This window comes from Pseudorca crassidens, chromosome 3 (assembly GCF_039906515.1).
Source record: "Pseudorca crassidens isolate mPseCra1 chromosome 3, mPseCra1.hap1, whole genome shotgun sequence".
NCBI lineage: Eukaryota > Metazoa > Chordata > Mammalia > Artiodactyla > Delphinidae > Pseudorca > Pseudorca crassidens.
Genome location: NC_090298.1, coordinates 58,988,053 through 59,002,911, shown reverse-complemented (window position 1 = coordinate 59,002,911; position 14,859 = coordinate 58,988,053). Strand labels below are relative to the sequence as shown.

General features: G+C 37.7%; 1 protein-coding gene across 5 annotated transcripts in view; it reads left to right on the top strand.

Annotated features, from left to right (window-relative positions):
• Nucleotides 1–64: 64 nt before the first annotated feature.
• The window catches only part of GFM2 (GTP dependent ribosome recycling factor mitochondrial 2), a 45,645-nt gene continuing 30,850 nt past the window's right edge, over nt 65–14,859 (top strand). The window contains exons 1-7 of one of the 5 annotated variants that reach the window (XM_067730993.1): nt 65–223; nt 6,431–6,514; nt 7,736–7,820; nt 9,827–9,884; nt 10,339–10,436; nt 13,590–13,715; nt 14,471–14,559. In XM_067730993.1, the coding sequence (XP_067587094.1) occupies nt 6,455–6,514; nt 7,736–7,820; nt 9,827–9,884; nt 10,339–10,436; nt 13,590–13,715; nt 14,471–14,559 (516 nt within the window). In that variant the 5' untranslated portion in view covers nt 65–223; nt 6,431–6,454. Of the gene's footprint in view, nt 224–6,430; nt 6,515–7,735; nt 7,821–9,633; nt 9,668–9,826; nt 9,885–10,338; nt 10,579–13,589; nt 13,716–14,470; nt 14,560–14,859 lie in introns of those variants that run through there. The other 4 variants (XM_067730994.1, XM_067730996.1, XM_067730995.1 and 1 more) reach the window with 4 other exon arrangements.

Sequence of the window (14,859 nt, the reverse complement as noted above, 5' to 3'; positions counted from 1 at the left end):
AGTTGCTGGCCGGCGGCTTTTGAGTGAGGCACCGCCGGAAGTGGTGAAAAGCGGCGTCGCCGGAGGCAGAGGGAAGAATACGTAAGTTCCGCTCACGGGTAGGGCGTTCTCCCAGGTAGGGCGTCGCGACGTGAGGCCTTTGCACTGTTGGGTGCAGCCCGCACCTCGGCTCTCACCAGCCCGGCGGGGAAAAGCCGGCCTCCGGAATGCGACCAAGTGCCAGGTGGGTACGGGGCCGCGCCGTGTGACTCCTGCGTGCCTAGGCCCACGATGGCCACTGGCGACCTTACAGGATGCTACAGCCAGGCAAGCACGAGGACTGCAGGGTCTCCCGCCCCATCACCTCGGTGTCCGCCCACGTGTGGGCCTTTCTCTCTCGCCTTTGGCGAGAGCGACTGGTCTTGGTTCCTGTCACCGTGTGTAATGTGTGCACAATTGAGAAGGATGCCGGGGAATGAAAACTAACTGTAGAGGAAAGTAAATTACTGGGCCTTAACAGCTGTCAGAAAAGAAAGACAACGTCCTGTTTTTCCGTACTAATTTCTGAAATTCCTGAGGCCTTTGGTGCCCAGGACGGTGCCGAGTGGATTTGCATCTAGTGGTCCTCTAGTGGTAGCGAGGAAAGCTGTCGGTTTTTACATTTTAATGTACGGTCGTTGAAGTTCCCTTAATTACCCTCACGGTCTGGAACGTCATTGTTATTCGTCTACCTAAGTCTTAGAGCTTGGATTTGAGGCAGTTTTTTTTTTAAGGCTTCATCTTCTAATGGGACTTATTTCCTTTAAAACCCGAACTAATTCTAACTAGCGTTTGTATATTTTCAAGTACAGTAAATTATGTAATCTCTCTTCCTGGGATACACTTCCCCCTGGTATTGCCTTCCTCACCTGATTCAGGTCACTGTTTTATTGAGACCTTCCATGAGCTCCTTTTTTATAGTTACTACTGCCCCAGTTCCCCTTTCCTGCTTAATTCTTCTCTGTAGCACCTGTTACCATAGGAGATGCTATGTATTTTATTTATTTTGTTGTTTGTATCCACTGATTAGGATAGGGACAGGATGAGGGAAGGGATTGTTGGATTGTTTTTTCTTCACTACTTTTAACCCTATTACTTAGAAGGCAGTGGTAGACACACAATAAATATATTCTTGTTGATAATTGAATTTACTTCTCATGTGGATCCTGTGATGTGATAGATGAAAAGACAGGCTCAGATTTGAAGTGACTTGTCAGAGATCACAGAAGACTTGGGGCTCCAGCAAGTCCTCTGACTGTAAAGCCTAGTCTGGCGTTTTCCACCACAAGTAAAGGGCCCACTTGACATTTCTGGTGTAATTAAAAGTTTATGGAGAGTTTTTAAAAGACTTTATTGATGTGTTATAATTATGACAGGCAGACAAATGCATATTGTAGATGAACGTTCCTAGTGGATTCTTTAAAACCTGAATATACCTGTATAAGCAGCACCCAAATCAAGAAATTACCTGCACCTGAGAAGCCCTCCTCGTGCCTTTTTCTAGTAACTGTCATTCCCAAGGGTACACACTATCCTGACTTCTAACAGAATGGATTCGTTTTGCCTGTTTTAAACTTGACGTAATTGGAATCATATAGTATGAACTTTTTTGTGTTGGTTTCTTTTGCTTAACATTGTGAGATTTACCCTCTTTCCTGTCAGTTTATAGAAATTTTTAATAGGTTTGTTTAAATTGTGAACTCATGTTTTTTCATTTACAACTCTCAAAGCCATAATGCCCTTTTCTCTTCTGAATCAGGAATAGAAAATAAATGTTTTAGAGGTTAAGCAATAGTCACATTTTGATTTGTGTGAAATAGACAAGGCAAAGTTATCGCTATGTGGGTTATCATTTGTTCTTTCAGCTGTGATGGTGGGACAAAAATGGCCTAAACTGATCAATGTCAGCAAAAAGGTCTCTTAAAAAATTTCTTCCTGCGTAACTGGCAGTAGCCAAGTTGGGTATCATCACTACTTTGGTACATCTACAAGTATATACTAGATACCCAGTCTTTGCATTTTGGCAGTCAGAAGCATAAAAATGTATTCCTTCGATCTGTGTGAAACTTTGACAGTATTTATTGGTATAGTTTAGAAGAATAAGCCAGGAGATGTGAGAGCTGCTTTATAAATTGCATAGTGTTAAAAAATGAAGCTTATTTGTGTTAAAGAGGAAGAACAGGTACAGTAGTAAGAGCCATGCAGAAAGTATTATGAATGAAATGTTTGTTATTGTGATATGCAGGATTGTTAAACCTAATATTTTTCTTGAGGATAGGGATCATGTGTTACTCATTTTCATGTTTCCAATAATCAACTCCTTGTGTTGCTCCAATGAATGTTGGATGAACAGGGAATTGTAAGGGGCTTTTTCAGTCCAGGTGACTTAAATTTAAGAGTATCTTTACTGAGCATTTTTTTTAGCGAGTAAAAGTTGATTTGCCAAGCTTTTTTCTTGAATGAAGTTAAAGGCTAGAACTAATTTTTAAAATTTAGATAAGTAGCTTGTTTTAGAACTTGTGACATAAATTCTGTAGTGAAAATGAATGTTGAGATAGATAGCTTGAGATGATCTATTCAATATAAAGAGAAAAAGAGCAAAGATGACATTAGGGATTGACGTTAATCAATAATGAACATATTGGCCTAATTCATATTTGATACTTTTTTAAGAAACAGTGAATATGACACAAATCTAAATTGAAGTTTCTAATTTAGGAAAAATTACTAAGTACAGTAACAAATACCATATGAAAACACTATTTTAACTTGATGCTTTAGAATCTCTTTTCCTACATTACTTTATCATCAGCAACATCATCTTCATTTGTGCTTTTATGCTAATGTATGTTGTGATTGTACTTTAGTGTCCCGTGATTCCTGTTTTTGTGTATTAAGCCTTACAGGCGTGATAGTCTACTGATTTTTTTTTAAAAAAAATAGTCCATGGATTCTTTTGTTTATTGGTTGTGAACTTGTTGATAATGTAGAATGGGTATTTACCTGTTTTTTCTCATTACTTGCCGTTTTTATACCATCAGGTGTCACAGTTTTTAGTGAGTACTTATGTTACCAAACCAGGCTTGAGTCCACTTGCCTGAGCGCAATAAAGCCAGTCTACTGACACCGGGTTGTGGTGAAGGAAACTGCAGCACTTATTGCAGGGCACTAAGCAAGGAGTCTAGGTAGCTAGTGCTTAAAAGACCCAAACTCCCCAGAGGCTTTCAGGGAAAGGTTTTAAAGATAGGGAGAGGGAGGGGGATTGTGGGGTGTGTGATCATCTCATGGACACTCTTCTGACTGGTTGGTGGTGAGATAGTCGGGAGCCAACATCATCAACCTTTTGGTTCCAACAGTTCTGGGGTCTACATGCTTGTGGGCAGCATATAGTTAACTTCTTCCACCTGGTGGGGGTTTCAGTATCTGCAAAATAACTCAAAGGACATGGCTCAGAATATTATCTGTAGCCCTTTAGGAGGAACTAAAGGTCCTTGACTTTGTTTAATGGCTAAACTATTACTATTTTGTCTTGTTTGACTGTTTTATTTCTGCATTTTCTCACTTCTCTTATTAAATTTATTCTTTGGAACTTGGGGAAGCCCTAGGAGGCTAAAGTTTTTCTACAGACAAGGGGCAGACAGAGGACTTGGGAGAGGAGTCTGTTCTGGGAAGGGCCCATAGGGCCCTGCTTTGTTACACTTACGTGTTGTCCAAGGCCTAAGGAGGTCTGGGCCTTGTAGAATAACTCACTTGATAGTACCAGTAGGAAACCATTTTTGTTGAAAATCATTGAGCCATGGGGAAGAAGAAAATCAGTGGCGGGCCCTAAATGACTTTATAGGTCAAAAAAATGTTTGAGGAATTGTGCTAGGCTGCTGGTAGAAAATCCCACCTTTTGGGCAGCTCCCAGTGGTGGAGATAACGTGGAAATACCATATTTGTCATGAGTAAATATAAGTTCCAAGTGTTATGAAAACACAGACAAGGTAGTATTAAAACTTTGTAGGAGATTAAGAAAGGCTTCCAAATTGGGGCTTGAATACTGAATAGAAATTTGCCAGGTGTGTGACTTTGGGAATTTGAGGACTGCTTTCAGACAGTGGCACCATTACATGCAAAGGTGTTAGAGCGCAGTGTTTTAGAGGAATTTTGGCTAGAGCTCCTGGAATAGAGTAGGGAGTAGGCAAGTACAAGGCTGTGAAGGTAGTTAGGGACAGAATTTGTTGTATTAAGAACTTTTACAGGTTTTTAAGTAGGGAATTGACAAGATGAGGTTGTTTACTTCAAAGGTATGTGTCAAGAATGGCTTCAAGAAGTGTTTCCCACTTAAGTGATCTGAGTACTACTTTTTTAAGACTGACAACTGAATTACCTGTGCTATTAATTACTTAATATTTTTCCTTAAATTCACACTTTTATGTAAATAATTTCATCATAAGCAACACTACAAGATCACAGATTTTGTTGGCTGTTGTTTCTAACATTTGTTCAGTTTTTTTGTTTTTTTACTTATAACGTAAAATAATCATGGGCAGTCACTTCAAGAAACACAGTGCTGGAATAAGTTTAAAAAATTTTTGGTCTATAGGAACCCTTCACACTTAAAAATGAGTCCGAATGAACAGTTTTGTTTGTGTGGGTTGTAATTGATATTCAAATACCAGAAATGAAAACAAATCTTTAAAATGTTTTAATAATTCATTAAAAATAATAAACCATTAAATATTAATGTAATTAATATACTTTTATGAAAAATATATTTTCAAAAACAAAAATGATTTTGTTTGAAGAGTGTTTTATATTACTTTACAATTTTGCAAGTCTTTTTAATGCCTGGCTTAACAGAAAACAGTTTACATCTGCTTCTGTGTTTATTATATTACTGTATATATATTTGTAAAATGTTTGGTTGAAGTGTCTGAAGAAAATCTAGCAGCATACATATATGTGGTTGGGAAAAGGAGGAGTATTTTAATAGTCTTTTCAGAAAATTGTGGACTGTCTTAAATGTTATACCAGGTTTTGACAAGTGATGGTTTCTTAAAGGTTAGGTGCAATGTGGGATCAAACCATATTAGTGAGCTTTTTGTATTCTGTTATGGTAGAATCCATTGTTCTGTTTTAGAATGGATCTAACATGCATGATTTTGCAAACATTCTGAACTTTGGCATTGGAAATGAAGAAGGGGGAATAGATTCAAGATATATTTAGGAAATAAAAGGACTTGGTGACTTCCTAAATAAGGGTAGTGAATGTTTCTGTATTAAGATACAGAAAGGAGCAGATTTAGGAGGAATAATAATAAGTTTTGACATGCCTTCTTACATAACATGGTGCACAGTGGTTTAACCTTTTCTGTTGTTGCCCACCTTCCTCAGTCTCATATACTTCCATGCATTTCTCATAGCTTTGACAGTGTACTTGATGCATCGTGAATATTTAGTAAACGTTTTTAAACTAAAGATGCTTAGTTTCCGTGATCATAGAAGAAGAGGATTTACTTCTGTATATTTTTTACATGGTAGAAATACATATTTACATATTTATGGTAAATCAATATACAGATATGGTAAATCAATATATTAGGAAAATCAATATACAAATAAACCAAAAACTTATACTATCAGTGAGAAATTACCAAGTTAACATGTAGATGCTTACCTTTCTATACTTAATTCTGTTTTTTATTTTTACATAAAAGTGCTTTTTGGTTGGTATGATATATTTTTGTAATTTCAGTATATCTTTTCCTACAGTATCTTCATATCTTTCTTTTTTTTTTTTAGAGTTTTTTTGACGTGGGCCTTTTTTTTGGGGCGGGGGGGTACGTGGGCCTCTCACTGTTGTGGCCTTTCCCGTTGCGGAGCACAGGCTCAGCGGCCATGGCTCGCGGGCCTAGCCGCTCCGCGGCATGTGGAATCTTCCCGGACCGGGACACGAACCCGTGTCCCCTGCATCGGCAGGTGGACTCTCAACCACTGCGCCACCAGGGAAGCCCTGATGTGGACCATTTTTAAAGTCTTTATTGAATTTGTTAAGATGTTGCTTCTGTTTTATGTTTTGGTTTTTTGGCCTCGAGGCATGTGGGACCTTAGCTCCCCAACCAGGGTTCAAACCTGCACCACTTGCATTGGAAGGCGAAGTCTTAACCACTGGACCGCCAGGGAGGTCCCTCTTCATATCTTTCTTGAAGAGTTAAAGGATGTTGAAAACATAAGGGACCATATTCTCATGTTTAGTTTGAGCTTTCATTTTCTGAATTGCACATTTTCTTTTTGATAGCTACAAATATTATTCCTACTTTTTAAAAGTAATACATTTTTACCTAATATATTACATTTGCCTTACTTACATATGTCTTACATGTAATACATAAATTTAGTTTTGTAATTTTGTATATTTCTTTTTCAGAGAATAACAGCTTAGAGGTCCAAGATGTCCAATCTGAGGATATTTGCAGTGAATCATAAGAAAATATCCAGCTTGCACATTAACGTAAGTTTTTCTTGTAAAATTAAATGTACTTCAACAGCTTTAGTTACTTGACTTCCCCAAAGGTCTAGTGTATCTCATATACTAGTATATCAACAGTTTCTTAACAGGGGGTATGGGGGAACCTGTAATCAACAAGAAGTATGCCTTATCATTAGTCTATAAATTCATTTTGCTACTTTAAAATCACCTGTGCAGCATTTTGAGACTATCTGTATTCCACTTTTGAGGTTGTTAGCAGCCCAAGATGTTGCACGGTTTTTCTTCAGTGTTTTCATTTCTGATGCTTTCAGACTGTACACCCTGTGATAGGTGATGCTGTCTTACCCTGGCCATTATGAAGTAGAAATTTAAATAGTTTGAGTCTCTTCTCTACTCTTAATATACTTGCTTAGAATAATAGTGTTTTATTGCCAGAAACTTGGTAACTAACGTAGAAATAATACAGAAGGCACAGGTATGCATTCTGTGACATCATGAAAGGCAGATTGTGGCAGCTCAAAATCACTACATACACTAACTACAACTCCAAATATATTGACAGCCATTAAATGTGTATTTAGTGGTCCAGGGATAAATCGATGGAGAACATTCAACCTCTATGTGGGAATATTAGGAGAAGATACCTGGGGAGCTTTTAAAAATGCTATAGTTCCTCCAACTTCCCTTCCTTTTTAAAAGCTCTCCAGGTGATTCTAATATGTAGCCGCTGTTATAAATCTAGGTGAAAACACCTAATGGTTTCAGAGTTCATGACTCGCACCAGCTCTTAATAGGCTTAAAGGAGAACAAAGGGGTATCCAGGGTTAGCAACCTTATTTAACCTTTCTGGCTCTCTGGAAACTTTAGGGTCGTTCTCAAACGGCAGCTGTCAGAATCACCTGGAGGGCTTGTTAAAACACATTGTTGGACGCTATCCCTAGAGTTTCTGATTCTCTTCTCTGGAGTGGGTCCTGAGAATTTGTCTTCAAATAAGATCCCTGTGATGCTAATGCTGCATGTCTAGGAGAGCCATCATCGAAGGTCAGCTCAAAAGAGCAAGCAGTATTAATTTTATCCTTATTTTTTATTGTAATGTAATTTTGTGTTGTCACTTTTTAAAAGAATTGGAGTTAATAAATTGAGACTACTATATGGAGATTCAAAGCATAATTATGATGTTAAAACTACAGTAGTGAGTTATGCTAAAATAAAATTAACGTCGTTTCTTTTTCTCCTCACTAGAATATGTGTTCCTCAAAACTAAGGGCAAGTCTAAAAAGATTAAGGCTACATGTGCTTCTTGGAAGAAATTACAGTTCCCTACCAGGTACAAATGTTAGGTTCTTCTCATTTTACTTAAACTGCTTGCTTGCTTTCTCCCTTTTCTCTCTGTCTCTCTCTCTCATTTGCAATCTTCTCCCTTATTAGGGGTCTCCAACCATTTTGAAAACAGTGACTCCCTTTTACTTCTTGGCTCTTTCCTTGAGATTATTAGGAGTTGGAGTATTCTGATAGATGCTAGGAGGTAGTACCAGTAGACTTATGTTCCTCATCTGCTGTCCATCCTCATGAGCTGAGCAAAGGGAAGGGTCGGCTCAGAGGTTTAGCAGTGAGTCTACTTGTAGAGTGCTCTTGCTGTAAAATGTTGATTTTCCTAGTTCATTTCTGGTTTTTATACAGAAGTATTTTCTGTTAATACAGGTTTAACAGGATAATTTATTTTGAGGGTTCTTAAGAGTAGTTTGGTTTAATATTTATCTGGGATAGATTAGGTTAGGTAATATGGCTATTAAAAGCCTGAAGGCTGAGGAACTGGCTGCAGTTGCCCCTTGAACACAGATTTGAGCTTCGATATAAGTTCAACCATGTAAGAGTCCACTTATGCAGAATTTTTTCACTAAATGGGTACTGCAGTACTACATGATCCACGGTTGGTTGAATCTGCCCATGCGGAACTGAGGATACAGAGGAACGATGTGTGCACAGGGCAGGCTGTGAAGTTATACTTGGATTTTTGACTGCACAGCGGTTGGCCCTTCTAACCTTCAGGTTGTTCAAAGGTCATTTGTACTGTAATTCTGAATGTGCTTCTTGTGTTTGAAGTAAGCAAGCATGTGGGAGACTTAGTGAAACTACAGTTGACCCTTGAACAATGAGGGGGTTACAGGTGCTGACCCCTCAAACAGTTGAAAATCACACATAACTGTAGTCAGCCCACCGCATCTGCAGTTCCGTGTGCAGATTCAACCAGCTGCAAATCGTGTGCTGTAGCATGCATGTATTGAAAAAGATCCTTGGATAAGTGGGCCCACACACTTCAAACCTGTGTTGTTCAGGGGTCACCTGTAGCTTCATTCTGTAGCTGTTCTCATTACCATCTTTGTCATGTGAGAATAATGGAGTAAAAATACCAGTTGGCTGTGTGACTTGTTAAAGGCATGTGAATTTACTGTTCTGCATTATTGGTGTATATCTGGGTTTCTATATTTTGCCCGTACAAATTTATCTATAGCAGTACAGATTATCTTTCAGTCTTCAAACTGCTATCAGGTTTTCAAAATGTAATAGAAGTCATCATAATTTATTATAGAAGTTTGGGAGAACTGGTTTAAATAGCAGGAAGGTATAAATTAAATTTATAAATGTAACTTCATTGTTTCTTTAGTATTAATAGAATAAATGGTAAGCATGGAGTAAGTCATTATGGCCTTTTTTTTTCAGAAATACTGTTAGTTTTTACAAGTTGGCCCTTTACAAGTATTAGATTATTATAGCTTCTATTCAGTGTTACCTCCCAGGCTATCTTTATAGGTATCATGTCCTTGGAATTGCTGAGGGAAGGTAGGTTTCAAGCTGTACAAAAACTCATTATTAGCTGATATGAGTATCACTCTTTGCTCTTCAAGCCTTGACAATGTAGGTTTACAGGACTGTGCTTATTTTTTTTTTTTTGGTTCAAGATCTACTAGTGTCTGAAGATTATTGTTATGAACATTCTACTTTTGAAATTCTATTTATTATAGAATTCTATTATAGAATTGTAGCAGGTGGCAGAGATTGGGGTAAATCTATATTTTTCTAAGGATATAATCTAGAAATTGATGTTTAAAAACTTTATCTTGTTTTATTGTCATCCACAGGTTTTTTTAGAGATTGCAAGAAAATAAATTTTAGGTAAATGAGTGTTATATTTAGCTTGAATTTTACTTTAATTGGATTTACTTTAATAGTAATTTTACTATTTGCTTAAAATTCTTTTAATTTCTTTCATTTATAAATTAAAGGAAATTTTCTTTAAATTTAACAGTTGAGTTTTAACACTCTTTCCATTAGGTTTAATAGGAAATGATATCAAGTCCCTTCATTCCATCATCAATCCTCCTATTGCTAAGTAAGTACTGTCATTGATATTGTCTTTTCCATAGGCTGCCAGGAAGAGTCACAGGTTTTTCACATAGGCTTAATTCAGCATTTAGTGAATGCTCTAATTTCTGTAACTTCCTGCCCTAGCTAATTAACTATAAATAGATATTGGTATGTATCTTAAAAGCTATTTTCTTTTCTCAGTTCGATGCTAAAAATTTTTAATGTAGCAACAGCACACTTTTCATAGAAATTAATATAAGGTAGTCACAAAATTGTAGTTAGCTCTTTTGTTACTTAGCTGTTTTGTCAGAGTAATGTGATAGTGATATGTTTTCCATTTTTCTAGTTTTTACACCATTATATAAATTGTTGAAATACCAACCAGCTTTGAAATTTGTGCAGCATATTTTGGTTTTACAATTTTAGTAATGTCCACCTTATAATACATGTCTTTTTTTAATTTTTCCCCTTTTAAACAGAATCCGTAATATTGGAATTATGGCTCATATCGATGCAGGAAAAACTACCACCACAGAAAGAATATTGTATTATTCTGGATACACAAGATCACTGGGAGGTTAGAATGGATCCCTCCTCTCACCCTGCCCCCCCCCATTAGAAAAAAACATCAATGGAAAATATTTTGATTAAGAAGTCAACCTAGAGACCTTGAGTATGGCATGGAGGCACTGCTGTCTAAACCACAGCATAAAGTTAAGGTAGTTACAGTATTCCAAAGGGTCTTTTTAGGTTCAATTAAACAATCAGACTCACAAGACTATCTTGGGCTATAGTTGGCACTGGTCTACTCAGCAGGCTGTGAGACAGGAAACATAGCTTGCCAGCAATAGATGCTTCTTTCTATAGAAGTTCTTATAGCAGTCCACATAGCTGTGTGGGAACTGTCTTCTTTGGCCACCCAAAAGCGATAGCTTAGTTGCAAGGTAACAAGATTCACAGGAGCCACCCTAGCTTCGAAGACTCATGCCCCGTAGGAACGAGCATCTCTTGTTACAGCTCCGTGGGTCATCTTCCTGGTTTCCCACAAGGGGCATGCCATACCCCACTCAGGGAAGCCTAAAGCTATGTATCTTCAGCAGGTATTTATAATTCATTATTTATTCTTCCCAGGTCAGATGTAGTTTACCAATTGGAAATTATTTTTTCCATAAGTGTGTTGCCTAGCAATGCAGTTGGCATACTTGTTTTCTGGGCTCTAGGAGAAGAGAGCCAGAAAGTTAACCAGAGGTCAAATTCCCATGCAGAACAAGAAAAGATTTCGTTAATCCTTAACCCCCAGTAGTAGTATAATTTACCTAAGTTTTGAATTTACTTTTTTATTATAGTATGTCAAAAAGTGTGGTTCTTTTTTTTTTAAATTTTATTTATTATTTATTTGGTTGTGCTGGGTCTTAGTTGCGGTAGACGAGCTCCTTAGTTGAAGCTTGAGGGCTCCTTAGTTGCGGCTCACCGGCTCCTTTAGTTGTGGCATGCAAACTCTTAGTTGCAGCATGCATGTGGGATCTAGTTCCCTGACCAGGGTTTGAACCCGGGCCCCCTGCATTGGGAGCATGGAGTCTTAACCACTGCACCACCAGGGAAGTCCCAAAACTGTGGTTCTTGACCAGGCATGCACATTTAATGCCCATGTATCTTTTAAAGATTTTGTTTTGTTTTGTTTTGTTTTTAAATAACAGTGCCCTAGCTCCACTCTGAAAATTAAGATTCAACATGTCTGGGTATGGCCTGGATGTCTGTATTTTTGCATCACGTATTTTGAAACTTGTATTTGATTCACACACACTTATGATTGTTATATTTCTCTGATGAATCAACCCTTTTATCATTATGAAGTGCCTTTCTTTATCTCTGGTGAAACAGTTTGTTTTGAAATGTGACATGGAGGTCATCAGGTCCAGAATACCAGAAGTGGAAATTAATGTCTTTTTCAAACGCTCCACAGTGATTTTGAAATGTGCTCTATTGAGACTTATTTCTCTAGACCCTTGGAATTGGCTGAGACTTAATGTTTATAGAGGAGAAAACCACTCACGATTAGAATCTTCATGATGATAGGTTCCTAAATGTATAAGCACATGAATTTCTCATAGAATTTATTGCTGTGTAAATGGGGAAGTAACAGACAGCAAAACACTGAACATTGTTAGGCTTCCTCTTTTGTATCACGAGTCTGATTAGAATCCTTCCCTCATATTCCCTGAGTGTATCCTTTTTATTTTTTTATTTTATTTTTATTTTTTTTTATTTTTATTTTTTGAGGTACGCGGGCCTCTCACTGTTGTGGCCTCTCCCGCTGCAGAGCACAGGCTCCGGACGCGCAGGCCCAGCGGCCATGGCTCACAGGCCCAGCCGCTCCGCGGCATGTGGGGTCTTCCCGGACCGGGGCACGAACCCGTGTCCCCTGCATCGGCAGGTGGACCCTCAACCACTGCGCCACCAGTGAAGCCCCGGTCTTTGTCTTCTTAATGATGTTTGTTTTCTCGGTTAGTTATATTGTGAATAACTGGCAATACTGCTACAATTCTTTAACACTGATATTTGGAGTTGCTAACAGATACATTTTTCTTGCTGTTTTCCCCTCTGTTGGTGCATTTGTGTGTGTATGTATATTTATACACACGTATACACACACAAAAATGATATGGAGTAACTAGCTAGCATTTTAGAGGTTTAATGCTGACATAAGCAGTGGTAGTATAAGGCCATGATAACTTGAAATTTGATTGGTAAAGATCAGCTCTTTGTCATTTCTTTTACTGAATAAGAGTAAGAGTAAAATGCATAATCCAAGAATTTTACTGCAGAGTAATTTTTTTTTTTTTTGCGGTACACGGACCTCTCACTGTGTGGCCTCTCCCGTTGCGGAGCACAGGCTCCGGAAACACAGGCTCAGCGGCCATGGCTCACGGGCCCAGCCGCTCCGTGGCATGTGGGATCTTCCCAGACCGGGGCATGAACCCGTGTCCCCTGCATCGGCAGGCGGACTCTCAACCACTGCGCCACCAGGGAAGCCCTGCAGAGTAATTTGAGTGACCTTTTTGGTAGTCAGGATCAATTTTATCCATGACTTTATACTACAGAAGACTTTATGTTTGTATAAATAAATCCTAAAAGGAGAATTAAGTAATGAGAAAGGTTTGTAAGAGATGATTTAACTTTGGAGGAATTTTGTCTCTACCTTATTCCATGTAGCTACCATTTACTGAGCTAGGTACTTTATATATATAGTCTCATTTCATTCTTATAACAGTCCAGCAAGGTTGGCTTTATTAGCCATATTTTAAAAACTAGGTTAAGTAACTTGCTCAAGATTGTAGAGAAGTGATAAAGTTGGGATTTAAATTTGGTCTGTCTGCTCTTAGGGCATTACTCTGCCTCCTGTCAAGGGATCAGGTGTGAGGAATGTCAGATAAGGACGGGATAATGAAAGTTAAACTAGAAAAAAAATGGAAGAAGTATATGGTTCAGTAAAATTAAAATATTAGAAGATTTTAATCTTAGTTATTACAGAAAGATTATTTTTATGGAAAAATTACTCATCTGCTGAAAAATCTTTTTCTAGAATGACGATTTATTTAGAGAATGATTAAGGGCTCTAAATATTAAACCAAATACTTATGAACAGTTTTTCTGAAACTATGTCAGGTAGATATCAAAGACCTATAAAATATACTTTTAAGCCTAACTATGTCATTTTTTTCCTGGTTAGATGTTGATGATGGAGACACGGTGACAGATTTCATGGCTCAAGAGCGAGAACGAGGCATAACTATTCAGTCAGCTGCTGTTACATTCGATTGGAAGGGGTATAGAATCAATCTAATTGATACACCAGGTATAGTGCTGTTTCAGCAATGCAGAGGTGCTGCATTATTTTGAGGCTTTTCTGTTTGTGTATGTGTGGGTTTTTTTTAATTGTGGTAAAAATATATATATATATATATCATAAAATTTACTGTCTTAACCATTTTTAAGTGTACAGTTCAGTAGTGTTAAGTATGTTCGCATTATTGTGAAATAGATCTCCAGAACTTTTTCATTTTGTTGAACTGAAACTCTATACCCATAAAATGACTTTTCTTCTTTGTCCTCTCCCCTGAATCCTGGTAACCACCATTCTACTTTGTAGATCTATGAGATTGACTTCTTTAGATACCTCTTATAAGTAGAATCGTACTCTTTGTCCTTTTGTGACTGCCTTATTTCACTTAGCAAAATTTTTCAGGATTCATCCATGTTGTAGCCTGTGACAGGATTTCCTTCCTTTTTAAGGTTGCATAGTATTCCATTGCCCATAAGTAACACATTTTGTATATATACAAAATTTTATACACACACACACACACGCACACACACGTGCACACACACACACACACACACCATTCATCCATTGATGGGTATTTGGGTTGCTTCTGCCTCTTGGCTATTGTGAATAGTGCTGTTCTGAACATGGGGGCGTAAATATCTCTTTGAGATTATCCTTTCAATTATTCTGGGTATGTACCCAAACTGGGATTGCTGGATCACGTGGTGGTGGTGGTGGTGATGGTTTAAACATTTTAGGTGTTACATTTCTCATCCTTTTCTTAGGTCATGTGGACTTTACCTTGGAAGTTGAGCGCTGCCTAAGAGTGTTAGATGGTGCAGTGGCTGTGTTTGATGCCTCTGCTGGTGTAGAGGTAAAAAATATTGTCAAAGTAAAGTGAAGATAGAACAGCATGATTTTTTAAAAAAGTAGAATGCATCAGATTGATTTAACTATAACCCTTTATTTGGTAAGCTCATATAAATCCAATTATGGTTAAAGGAATTTGGAATTGAATATTGAGATATGATCTATATATGATCTCATATAATATACTTCATAGTAAAAGGGAAAGTAAAGTTTGCTTTTCTGTAGGAAATATGAAAGTTTTGAGAACTGTGAAGAGGCTGAGATTCTTACTTTAAAGCTAACAAGTTCGTCTGCCATAGTTTTA